Genomic DNA, 13335 nt, shown 5'->3' with positions numbered 1-13335 from the left:
AAATAATTTCCAGCAAACATTAGAAAGCAACTTAAAAATATTTCACATCACTAGCTTTTTAAATATCTTAAGACTATAAATAGGATTTGACAGGTGAGCTATCAAGTAATGGGGATTCAAGCTTCATATGAATTACTCAAAAGGTTAAAAACATTCAATGCTGATATTTTATATACAGAAAATTGAAGCAGCAGCTTACACACGAGATGGGAGAGTTTGCCACATTATTAATACAGTGGTACCCCACTTAACCAGAGGTACCACTGTAAAAGAGAAACTACAGTGGTAACTCAGATTAAGAACTTAAATCGTTCTGGAGATCTGTTCTTAACCTGAAACTGTTCTTAACCTGAAGCACCACTTTAGCTAATGGGACCTCCCGCTGCACCGCCAGAGCACGATTTCTGTTCTCATCCTGAAACAACGTTCTTAACCCGAGGTACTATTTCTGGGTTAGCGGAGTATGTAACCTGAAGTGTATGTAACCTGAGGTACCACTGTACTGCATTCAGAAACCTGTTAATGGACCAATTCATTATGACAGAAAGCTGACCAAAAAGAGAAATCCCATTATCACTGGGCCTTATCCCTCTTGCACCATATGTTCTGACAGTATCCATGTTCTATTGCAGGGGTAGGCAACCTAAGCCGGATGCGGCCCAATCACCTTCTCAATCCGGCCCGCGGACAGTCTGGGAATCAGCGTGTTTTTACATGAGTAGAATGTGTCCTTTTATTTAAAATGCATCTCTGGGTTATTTGTTGGGCCTGCCTGGTGTTTTTACATGAGTAGAATGTGAGCTTTTATTTAAAATGCATCTCTGGATTATCTGTTGGGCATAGGAATTCGTTCATTTTTTTTTCTTCAAAATGTAGCCCGGCCCTCCACAAGATCTGAGGGAAAGTGGACCGGCCCCCTGCTGAAATAGTTTGCTGACCCCTGCTTTTACTGGTTGAGAAGCATGGCAAGTCGCAACTGATCCTCAGGAGTAAGGGTGCCCCAGACTGAGTTGTGTAGGACTGTTGTTGTTGTTCAGTCGTTCAGTCGTGTCCGACTCTTCGTGACCCCATGGACCAGAGCACGCCAGGCACACCTATCCTTCACTGCCTCTCGCAGTTTGGCCAGACTACCATACATTAAATTTGAGAGATTGTTTTATTATTTGAGAGATATAATTATTTGAGAGATTGTGTAGGACTACCATACATTAAAATTCTCCCGGAAAGTACCAGGATTTCAAAGGTGGAAATGAAGTCCAGGGAAAATTTCTGAAAGGTGGCGCTTTGTCCTGGATTTTAGGCAAGTCAAATCACATTTTCTGGCGTGTTGGGTGGGGGGGAGGGGAAGCTCAAGTTTGAAATATGGCAAACAGAGTTGTGTTGCAGCTGTACCTGCTCTCTGAACCACCCGCCGTTCAGTGTGGTTTATAATGTCTTTCCCTTGTTGGTAACTTGTGTTTGTGTTAGCAGATTGGAGGTTGTGTACTGTCTTGCACTTCTGGATGTATATTCTCAAGTAGCCATAATTTATAACATAGTAAGCTAATATTCTCGTTTTGAAAACTAGTTTCTAGGTTTTGGCACCAAAGTCATTGGTGTTTTAATTCGCTGAAAACAGAACAAGTTCAGAATAGTAGACAACGTACAAAGTACACCTCTGGGTTATTTGTTGGGCATAGGAATTCGTTCATTTTCCCCACCTCACCCCAAAAATATAGTCCGGCCCACCACATGGTCTGAGGGACGGTGGACCAGCTGAAAAAGGTTGCTGACCCCTGTACTATTGGGATCACATACACCCTTTAAAGTGTACAAAGATACAGGGCAAAATCCAGTATTATTCATAGTTTTATTAGATGTCCACTGATTTCAATGGGTCTCTTAACTCATGGTTCATTTCAAAATGCCTCATTAATCATTAGAAATTAGATTTTACTGAGATCACATTTTTAATAAAGAATTGGCACTGGGTACTTTCCCATTCATTATAATAGGATCCCTTAGTAAGTAAAATGCAATTTTACTAACAAGTATGTACATGGAATATGAAGCGGTTCAGCCTTTACAAGTATTTCTAATAACTGCTACGATTTGCAGCAACCCCAATGGTTTGGTGGGTGGGAGGGTTAAAAACTGAGTTTTATATCCAATGTTAGTCATATTCAAAGTCATTTAAATTAATGGAAATCTTAGGTCAAAGAATCTACACTCAGCAAAACTTACTGTAGCTGGTTACAAACCACAGTCCAGTATTTTGCAGACCACAGAAGCTAACAATACTTGCATGCATGTCTTTAAAAGCTATATGCATAACAGGTAACTGTTGAAAAACTCTAATTCAAAGAGTAGATGTTTTATTACAATGTGGTTAGATAACATAAAAGCTGGCTGCTTATTATTTCCCCTCTTGGAACAGAGCCACTACTATTACCAGGTGCTCTGGTATGTTGCTCTATGATTAGCAAAACGTATCTCAGAGTAGGTAATAAGGATTAATCGTTCACCAGTGACCATCTAGGTATCATGCAAATATTTTGTGCAATGCTAGGAGGTGTAACCATTATCAAAAGAGTGCTTCGACCTTCCTTTTAACATTCTGGGTTTGCTTGAAATGCCAAACACAACAGTTCATAACATCCTGTCCAATCAGAAGATCAATTACAGCAGCAGAAAAATCCAAGGATTAAAAAAAAGATATTGGGCACAACACCAAGTAGATATGGTTCCCAAAATTTCAAGGAAGCTCTTTATCAAACAAAATATTTAATCTTAATGAAACATGATTGGAAAAGCTTACAGTAGCTGGATTGGTGAGGAAGCTTTTCATTCACAACATGTGCTCAATAAATGTGCTCAAAAACATGTTCCTTTCTGGGACTTTCTGGAATGTGTTTTCCGTTTAAAAAGGAATTTTGTACATGCTCAAAGACTTTAAAGATACAAGCTGTACCGTTTACATAAGTTATTCTTTAGAACTTAATGGGCACCCTAGCCCTAAGTGTGTGTTACCACGATCATGCTTTCTTTTGAAAGCAAGAACTATTTTTCTGATTCCTTGTAATATGATTTCCACTTTTTGTCAAAAAAAAGTCTAGAACTCTATGTGTGGAAAAAGTATTCTAAAAAGCCTAGGGTTAAATGTTCCCAAGCATATTCACAATTCCTTTATTTTATGAATGAAATACTCTCTCACCAGTCCAGATACTGTGTAAATATATTTATTTATCTACTGTATATTCTGGCGTATAAGACTACTTTTTAATCCAGGAAAATCTTCTCAAAAGTTTTGGGTCGTCTTATACACCGGGTGGAGAATCTGCGGTCGAGTATATCTCAAACTCTATATTTTAACTGGAAAAGTTGGGGGTCGTCTTATACGCCGGAAAATAAGGTATTTAATAGGAGAGGCTATATTTTATGACTTATTTGTGAGGGAAAAGACTGTGGATACAGCTGCAGGGCAATAGGTACCTGGCAACAAGGCCCATGTATGTGTGACTCCTGTAGAACTTGAAAGTAACCACTATCAAATGATCCCATGGTGCACTAAAAGACCAACTGCCACTTATGCAACGAGAACACTGTTGTGTAATACTGTATTTGATTATGGCCAAAGAATCAGTGGTCAAGTACCTGGTCAGTTTGACAATATTTGATCAGACAACTGACTGACTCCTCAAACATAGCACCAGAATGCCTTTAACTGCTCAAAAAGTAGAACAAAAAAGTTTACTCGTAGAGACCAAGATTCTCTCCTCTAACACCATCCAAGGGCAGTGCAAGAATATCACAAAGTCCAAAGAGTCAGTGAATAGTGTTGGCCTAGGGACTGGGAAACAGGGATAAAATTCCAAATCAGCCATGAAATTCACTGGCTGACCTTGGGCCAGTCACTATCTCTCAGCCTAAGCTGAGCTCACAGGGTTGTTGTAAGGATAAATGAACAGAGCCACACGTGCCACTTTGAGCTCTGTGGAATAAAGGCAGGATATCAATATAATAATCATTATGACGATGATGTAGTACCAGAGCCTCTATAATGTACTGTAGTACGTTTACACTACCTTAGAATCATTTTTTACTCTAGTTTACCATGCTGGGGAGCAGGCATCAGTGCAGGTTTAACATCATTCAAGTTTGTCGACAAACTCATGCTGCCTTTACTACAGGTTGGTCGCCTAATGCAGTGTTTTTCAACCTTTTTTGGGCAAAGGCACACTTGTTTCATGAAAAAAATCACGAGGCACACCACCATTAGATAACAATAATAGTAGTAGTAGTAATAATAAAAATGATAATTCTTCTCATGTCTGAATTGAGCATGTGAAGATGGCGCACCTTGCCCCGCCCCCACCAGGCTAATAATAATAAATAACAACTATAGTACTAGTCAGGACTCTCCCCCCAGCCACAGGAACTCAGTTCTGGCACCTCTCAGGTGGGCGCCTAAGAGGGAAGGCGTCCGTGATGAGTTCCAGGCTCCAGCACCTCTTTTTCTAGAAAAATAGCATTGGTAGCAGCAGATGCCCCAATGCTAGGTAGGCAGCAGAGGTAGGAGGCGGTGTCGTAGCGGCGGCCGCCTCGCCCCGCACGGCCCACGGGGGTCAGCCAGTTGCTCCACTCGCGCAGTGCCCAGATGTTGGGCACGCAGCTCAGGTGTCGGCACAGCTGCAAGAAGCTGCCGGGCTGCCGCTGCACCCGCAGCCGCCACTCAGCCAGTCCCGAGGACGGCGGGAGGCGCTCGGCTGGCAGCAGGCGGGCCGGGCCCGCGGTGGTAGCGGCGGCGGCGGCATCAGCCACCGGGCCGGGCAGTACCAAGAGGACTCCGGCTTCTTCGAAGGCCTCGCGGATGGCGCAGAGGCGAAAGGCCATGTCTCCCGGCAGCGGCGAGCCCAGCTCCGGGCGCTCGGCGGCGAAGAGCGGCGCCCTCGGGCACTCGCCCCGCACCGAGCCCAGTCCGCAGCGCGGCCCGCCTGCCAGCAGCTGCAGCCAGTCGGACGAGAAGTCGGCCGCGTCCGCCACGCCGCCCGCGAAGACGTGAGCACTGGGCAGGAAGGCGCTCCGCGGGCTCCGCCGCAGGAGGAGCAGCTCATAGTCAAAGGCGCCCGCCGCCGCCGTGGGCCGAGGGGGAGACGCGCCCAGCCCACCTGCCGCTAGCAGCAGCGTCGCCACCTCCCGCCAGTGCCGCAACCGCCAGCCCATGTTTTCCCACGGAACACCAGGCAACATCTCGCGGCACACTAGTGTGCCGCGGAACAGTGGTTGAAAAACACTGGCCTAATGTTCTGTAACAGGACTGCTGTTATACCCGAAGGCTAGTGTTTTCCTAATTTTCTGGGGACTTTATATTAAATTTCTTCATTTTTTGGAAATATTTATATACTGCTTTTCATCATATCAAATCTCAGGGTAGTGAGCCTTCAGAAGACTGGAATTTTTCTATAATAAGATCAGTCACTACTGATATGCTCCTGAAATTCAACTGCATGGAAGTGGTTCCACATTCAAAGGCTCTACTGCAATCAACCTGATTATTGGAAGACTCCCCTCAAATCTGAAAACTGATTTGGGTGCATATTACACAAACCTTCCACTGCTCACCAAAAAGACAAACTAAAGCAAAAAAGTTTACCCCACACATTTGTATGCTTGTGTTTTGTCTGTTCTCTTGCAGCACAGGAATAACAGAAAAGGCACTCATCTGCTGCTGCATAGTGGAATTATCTTGGATCTTAAAAAATGGACTTCAGATCTCAAGAAGGCGCACGAAAGCTTATACCAAGAACAAACTTAGTTGGTCTCTAAGGTGCTACCCGACAATTATATATTTAGTGAGCAGGGATAAGGAACCTGTGGCCCTACAAATGCTACCAGACTGTTAACTCCCATCAACCTCTGACAGCATGGTCAATGGTAAAAAAACGGTGGGAGCTGGAATCAAGCAACATCTGGAAGGCCGCTAGTTCTGCACTGCTAGTCCAGAGCAAAAAACGTACACATTCGTATACTGTACTTAAATGTATGCAATGGTTTCCATATCTATCTTAACTCTCCCTATTAATGAGTCTAACAAAACAAGTTCTATCTAGTCCACAAAAATAAAAAGTGCATAAAAAGCAAAGGAGCTTCCCAAGAGGAAAAAGCCCTCCAAAATCGACCAAACAAAAGCAGGGTGGGCTTTGGGCGGGGAGGAAGGAGATGAGGGAGATAAATGAGGGAATAGGCTGGATATTGAGGCTTCAGAAACGTATTGACCAGCAGTGCATATCAGAATGAAAGGGACCATTCGTCCTCAAAGCTATTAATGGAGGAAGGGACGGTTATTAATACTACTTGAGAACTAAACCTAGTGTGCAGGTTTAGCGTGCATGTGTGATGAATTAAATTAAAAGGTGCGGGGAGGCCCAGGCGCCTCAGGGCCCTTCGCTTCCTCCTTCCTGTCGGCGGGCGACGGCTTCGCATCAGCGGAGACAAAAAGGGAAAAGGAAAACCCACCAGAAGAACGACGGCTTCGGGGGCGGATGAGAAGGAATAAAGAGGCAGATAGAATGGGCAAAAGGGGGGAGGTGTGCAGCGCGTGAGGATGATGAATGCCCCCCCCCTCGCGTTTCTGCCTCGCGCTGTAAAGGAGCCGCGCGCCGCCGCCATTTTCTCCGCCTCGGCTCTACTACACACGGGGAGGAGAAGAGAAAGGGCCGGCCTGGCTCGCGTCAGGTGGGGGTCCGGGGACAGAGGACACGGGCGACCCCCTACGCCGCCATCCCTCCAGCCGCCGCTTCTTCCCCGTCCCTCCCGCCGCCGTTGCTTTTCACCCCGGCCTCAGCACTTACGCGGAAGAATCCCGCGTCCATCTTGACTCCTCCTGCCTGGCCGCAGAGAGCGCTGCTCCGTCTCCCGACATGCACCGCGCGGCAGAAGCGCGAGAGCCCGTCCTTCGCCGCTGGCTCCTCGCCCCCACCTTCCTATTCTGGCTTAGTGAATCATCCTCCTTGCCGTCGCCGATCTCGTCACTTCGCGCGGGAATCAGGGGAGGGAAAGCGGTGAGCGGGCGGAGTCCCGTGACGCCTTCGGGGGGAAAAAGAGGCGGGCCCGGAGGGGGGAGGGAAAAAGAGAAAGACGGGCAGCTCAGCCAACGATCACCTCTCGTTCTAACCGGCATACCCAATCGCCGGGAGGGGAGAGGGTGGCGTCGTTGCAGTTCAGCCAATCAAACGCTTCTGCTGGAGGGGCGGGGGCGGGGAAGGTTGCCGCGGTGAGAAGAGGGCGCTGCGGAGCGTCGTGGCTCCTGCGTGTTTGCAGCCACGTTTTGCAGGAGGCTGCGGCCTTGCGCTTGCTTAGCATGAATGCGCGAGTGTCCGTGGTGCGCACACGTCCTGCTTGAGATAGGGCTGCCCAGGTGTAGCCCTCGCGCACCGTTTAATTCCACATCGCTTCACCCAATAATAATTTTAATAGTAATAATAATTCATTACATCTGACGGTACCCTGCTTCAACTCTTTGCATAGTATTTCTTAAGGGTGATGTTTGTTCACAGGCGCTTTCAAAATAAGTTGTATAAAACTCTTCTCAATACATGTATTGTGTTTCCATGTCCTGACCTGCCTTAAGGGTGAAGGGAGCGAGGAGCCTTTTTTTCAGAGCAAGGGCTATATTCCCTTCTAGGAAACCTTCCATGGGCCAGTGTAGAGCTGCGAGGGGGAGGACTACAGTTCCCAGGGTTCTGTGGTGGAAGCCCAAACTGTTAAGTGTGGTATAAATGTGCTTTAAACATATTGTTAAAAGGTTTGCCCCCTCCCAACCCTATAAATCAATAAATGGGATATTTATTACCGGTATTTGATTATTTGGGATATGAAGGGAAAATGCAAGCTCCTGGGCTAGCCTATGCAAAATGACCTGGCCAGGTTGGGGCCTTAAGAAACAATACAGGGCTGTCCCCCCACCCCGCCCTTAGGTGTGAACAGACAGGAGATTTGGGAAACAATGGCAGAGGTTGGGCGGGTCATGGCGCGAGAGGAAAATGTGCCCAGGAGATAGCTGAAAAAAGCTATCTTGGCTGGCTGAAGGCAGACAGGAGGAGATGCCTTAAATGCCAGTGCCGCACTGCTTTGGGGAACAAGGCCCTCTTGAAATGACTGTGCTGCAAGATCTGGACTCAGGTGTTAATATGTGAATAAATCATATTTCTTAAACGTACGACAGCCTCCCTTGTGTCTTCAGTTCTGTGAAGGAGCACAGACCCTGATTGAGGGCCAAGACCCCTGCCTGGAATCCCATGCATGGCTTGGTAGGGATTGGAGTGGCCTGTAGCAGTATGATCACTGCGGTACAGGGAGGTAGAAATGAAACACTGATTTGTAAATTGCCACAAGAGGGAGCTGTATAGTTGAGTGTACTGTGTGTTGGGGGGGGGGGTGCCTACCAGCCAGCTGATGGGAGTTGCAGTCCGAAACATCTGGAGGGTGTCGGGGTGGTGACAACTGCTCTACACTTAGCCAGACACCCCTGGTATCTTGGTGCTTTTGTAAGGAATATCCTGTTGGAAAGGTGAAGGGTGGAATCAGTTTCAGAAGTTGTGCATGAGACAGATTGCACACTTCCCTCTTTGGGTATTGCCAGTGGTCTGGTGATTACATATGTCAGCAATGAAACCTTGATTGAGGCTTAGTAGCTAACAAGCAGCAAGCACAAGTTCTTTCAGCACAGGTGCAACATGCACATACCTGGGGGTCCTTTGCTGCTGTGTTCTGCGAAGCTTCTGAAACAAGTGCAAGGGCGGTGCATATATTGCACTAGTCTAACCATGAGGCTACCTGCGCATGAGCTCAACAGAGGCTCTTTCTCAGGTCATAGTCCCATAACTCAGGTCATATTCCCGTAACTATGCATAAAGTGGGTATATGATAATTCGTATGTATAGGATACAAATCTATGCCAATTTTTAAGGGAAACCTGCCCTGTAAGCAAAGTGAACATTTTTAAAGAGAAGGTAAAGGGGAGGAGATGCAAAGCTTGAGCCACCCACTAAGAGTGAAGTGTGGCAGATGGCTACCTGGGGAAGAGCCTTCTTACAAGTTTCACCCCTTTTATGAAATGTTTTCCCCAAGGAGGCTCTTCTGATGCTTTGGTGCTGTTCCCTTTAAAATAATTAATAAATAAAATCCTCAGACTTTTTAATTTCTGGATCCACCCTGATGGTTTTACACTGTTGTTTTAGATCTGTGCTTTCATTCTTCTCTTGCCTTTTGATTATTTGCAAACCCCACTGGGAACTTTATTCAAAGGACAAGGTAGACAACAGGGCAGGTACCTCAGATGTTGTTGGCTGCTGACAGCTCAGCCAGTGGATCTGGGGTGATGGACGTTGTAGCCTGAGAACATCCAGTGGGCCACTGGTTGCCTACAATTGCTTGATAATAATAATTGCAAAAAATATGCCCTGATTGAAAACTGGCAGGGCCACTGGGGGCCAGATGTTGCTTGGGGTCCCACATCCGGACCTCCTTTTAACACATGAGCCTAGGACACAGAAGTTTGTACAAGAGCAACAATGCTGCTACTGTGCGAATGTATGCCGTGGGCCTGGTGAACTTTTTTGGTCGGATTATTACACACCCACTTCAGCAATACTAAACTCACGTGCTTACTGCCAACGTTTTCTCCAGCCTCGATGTCTATATAGAAAAAGGGATTTGTCACAAGACTTCTCTTCAAAACTGACAATAAGCGTTGATGGGCAACCATTGTGAAACTTGTAATTCAGTGTGAAGAGCTGGTCTGTGCACATTCCAGCCATCCACTCACACTGTACACAGAGCACAACCTGGAACCTTGCATGGACTTGGCTTCCAGCCAACATGCCTAAATTACAAATTTGGTTTACACAGCCTAGCTTCTCCTACTCCTCAGCAAGAATCCTTGGTGTTGCCTTTTCTTACTAGAAATCGACAAATCTGTCAAGTAGGCTTTCGAATCTCAAGTTCAGTTCTTCACACTGCTATATCAGTTTGCTTTTGTTTTTATGTCCACGTGAAAATTCCTCAGCATTATAGGCACATTGCTCCTAATACATTTTTGCAAGCACTTTTCTCTGTCTGTAAGTTGATAGAGCTACTGTTCCAGCTCTACTATGGCCAGGTAACATGGAAGCTAAAATATATTTGGATATCTTTTTTTTCTTTTGCCATAAATCTTTGAGTGCAAGGATGTGGGTTACTTCCATGTACCTCCATGCTGCTTTTGAAGCTCATCTATCTCATAGCTTGCTTTTGGTTCCATATGGTAGGGGTGAGCTGCCCTTGAATCCAGAAACTTCAGTTGGTCTAAAATTCCACAGCCAGATTACTGGCTGATTTAAATAACACATAACTCATTTTAAAACCACTGTTATGGTTGCCAGCCATTTCTAGGACTAATTCAGGGTGCCTCAAATATCTGAAAAAGCACCTACTTCCCTACAGAACCTCTTCAGTGCTGAGATCAGCAGACGGGACACTCAGAAACCTTTGGGGGGGGGTAGCCTGAGAGTTGTGGAACTCCACAGAGCTGTCAACCTTCCTTTTTTGCATTGGGAAATGGCCATAGCTGTCAACTTTCCCTTTTTTGCAATGGGAAACGGCACTGGAATAAGGGAATTTCCCGCAAAAAAGGGAAAGTTGACAGCTATGGTCTGGCACCTTTGTCGGAATACGTTGCACGGATCCGCCATAGGATCCACATTTATTTATTTTGTTTAATGAAGTTTTCGGGAACTACTTTTGGTATTACTACGCGCGAAAGCGAAAGTAAGAATGAATAGTTTGGTTCACCAATGAGATTAATCCACCTTTATTTTGTAGTTCCGGTCATGTTCAAAGTTATTAATGAGCGTTAAACTTGCTTCCCGCCTTTTTGGAGGGCAGCAACAGTGATTTTATTGGTTGAGGCATTGATCATGATGTCACGTTTGTTCCTAAATAAAAGGCTGAGGCTCCCCGCTTAGGCACGTTCTTTTTGGTTAGTCGCACGTTCTCTTACTTTAAGTTCAGGGTTTAGTTTAAGGGTATTGGGAGCGGGCTGGATGGGTTGGATGGGTTTTTCCTTTAGTTAGAGTTAGATCGCGGAAGATCATTCGGTTTAGCTTTAGTTAGGTTTCTTTTAGGTTTAGTCTAGGGCTAGGCTTGCGGAAGATATTTCGGCTTTAGTTTATTTAGTTAGCCTCGCGGAAGATTGGGCGCGCAGGGACTTTGAGCTTAGGAGAACTTAGCTTAGGGGACGAGCCTACGCGGGTTCTGCCGAAGCCACTAAAGATATAACCGGTGTCTGTCTTTCTTTGGGCAAAAGGGGAGTAAAAGGTTTAAGGTAAAAATTTTAATTTTCCTTGAGTTAATCTACCTATTCAGATTCAGGGTATCTTCTATTTCTCGAGGCAATATTTTGGTTAGAAGGCAACTAAGAACTCATGCACCTTCGGAGTCATTACCCGGCTTACTCAGTTTCCTTCGGATTGTGAGACTTGGCCGGCGCCCGTGCTCAAAAGCACGCGGAACGCTGGCCGCTTTCCCCGCTACTGGTACCTCGTGCATGAGCAGTCCAAGTTTGTGCACGAGGAGCTCCAGCACCCAAACCCCGACACACCTTGACTATGCTTCTGGTGAATGCTGAAGATTTACCTCTTTACCCTGGCTCTTAACACTTGCGATGTATATTTTTAGGACCCAGCTTATTTCTGTGATTGTTAAGTTCTAAACTGTTTTTAATATTGTGTTTTAATGTTGTAACCCATTCTGGGTCCTTACAGTGAAGGGTGGGGAGGAGGAGGAGGAGGAGAAGAAGAATTTCACTTTTTTCTGAGATTCTCTTTACATTAGAATTTCAGCAGAAGGATGTGGCATGATCTTTTTTTAGGTGGGTCACAAATCACATAATTTATGGACACTTAAAAAAAATTAAGTTACAGAAAGGCAGCAGCATACACAAAGCCCACCAGGTTCCACTCTGCCCCTGCTAATCTTCGCTCCCTTGCAATTAAAAAGAACAACAACCTCATTGCATTCTTTCATTTTGAAAAGACACCAGAACCAAGCCCAAATCAATATAAGCAGTTCCTTCTGTGTCCAGGTTCATTGGCAAACTATTCATCGAATAGGAATTGGGATGCAAGAGAACAATACATCCATGTTCAACCATGTGAATGGTAAAATACATTTGCAGTGTAAGCCTACACATGTCTACTCAGAAGTAAACCTTGTGTAGATCAATAGGTGTCATATCCTAGGAAGTGACTGCAGCCTAAAGCATGCTGAACTGTGTTCAGCTCACACAACCATCTCAGATTAGGGATGGGTGAATCTGTCAATTTTAATTTCTCTTGGTTTTTACTTTCCCCAATCTTAAATTGTGTTTTCCACATCTGGTCATATATTTTTTTGTAAAGGCCTCATGAAAATCCATCAGCATTATTGTGTGAATTTCTCCTAATATACCTGTCTGTATGCAATTTTATGCAATATACACAAATGCTCTAATGCATTTTTGTATGTTATTCTCACTAGCACATGCATTTTATGCACACTTTACCCTAATAAATGAATTATTGTGCATATTACTCAGCTTTATAACTGCACTACAATATTCATAGAATTTTGAAGGGTGGTTGTGTTTTTGTTCTTGTATTTTAGAAAATGCAAATTAGGTGGGTTTGCCTTTAGAGGCTAACTCAGGCTTCCTCAACCTCAGCCCTCCAGATTTTTTGAGACTACAATTCCCATCATCCCTGACCACTGGTCCTGCTAGCTAGGTATCATGGGAGTTGTAGGCCAAAAACATCTGGAGGGCCAAGTTTGAGGAAGCCTGGGCTAACTGAATCAAATTCTACCCTATCCTGACCGCAGATCCAGTGGTGGCTGGTGCCCATTGAAGGCAGGGACGCCAACAGTAGCTGGAGCCCGAGCCAGTCACAGGCAAAACCAGGGGCGTCGCTAGGGGGGTGCGGTGGGGGCGGTACGCCCCCGGGCGACAGGGGCGAGAAGCGGCGGGTGGGGGCGACAAGCGGCGGGTGGGGGGCGACAAGCGGCGCCCCTCCCGCCACTCCCCAGGCAACGCCGGTCACCCCGGGAGCAGCAGCGCTGCACGGACGGGGTGCTCCCTCGGCCGTGCGCTGTTGCTCCCGGGGCGACCGGAGTGAGCGGCGGCGCATGGGGGTGACAAGTGGCAGCCCCTCCCGCCATTCCCAAGCGCTGCCGCTCCCTCCGTCACCCCAGGAGCAACAGCGCACGGCCGAGGGAGCACCCCGTCCGTGCAGCGCTGCTGCTCCCGGGGTGACCGGCAGCGTGGGGAGTGGTAGGAGGGGCCGT

General features: G+C 46.3%; 1 protein-coding gene across 6 annotated transcripts in view; it reads right to left on the bottom strand.

The window, feature by feature from the left end:
• The window catches only part of SRRM1 (serine and arginine repetitive matrix 1), a 31429-nt gene extending 24457 nt beyond the window's left edge, over positions 1-6972 (bottom strand). For 3 of the 6 annotated variants that reach the window (XM_033157775.1, XM_033157778.1, XM_033157780.1), the window contains exon 1: positions 6831-6971. In XM_033157775.1, coding sequence (XP_033013666.1) covers positions 6831-6851 — 21 coding nt within the window. In that variant the 5' untranslated portion in view covers positions 6852-6971. Of the gene's footprint in view, positions 1-6830 lie in introns of all 6 variants that reach the window. The other 3 variants (XM_033157774.1, XM_033157776.1, XM_033157777.1) reach the window with 2 other exon arrangements.
• Positions 6973-13335: the final 6363 nt, after the last annotated feature.

This window comes from Lacerta agilis, chromosome 8, assembly GCF_009819535.1.
Source record: "Lacerta agilis isolate rLacAgi1 chromosome 8, rLacAgi1.pri, whole genome shotgun sequence".
In the NCBI taxonomy this organism is placed as follows: Eukaryota; Metazoa; Chordata; class Lepidosauria; order Squamata; family Lacertidae; genus Lacerta; species Lacerta agilis.
Note: the sequence above shows the minus strand (reverse complement) of the source record. Positions and strands in the feature narration are given on the sequence as shown.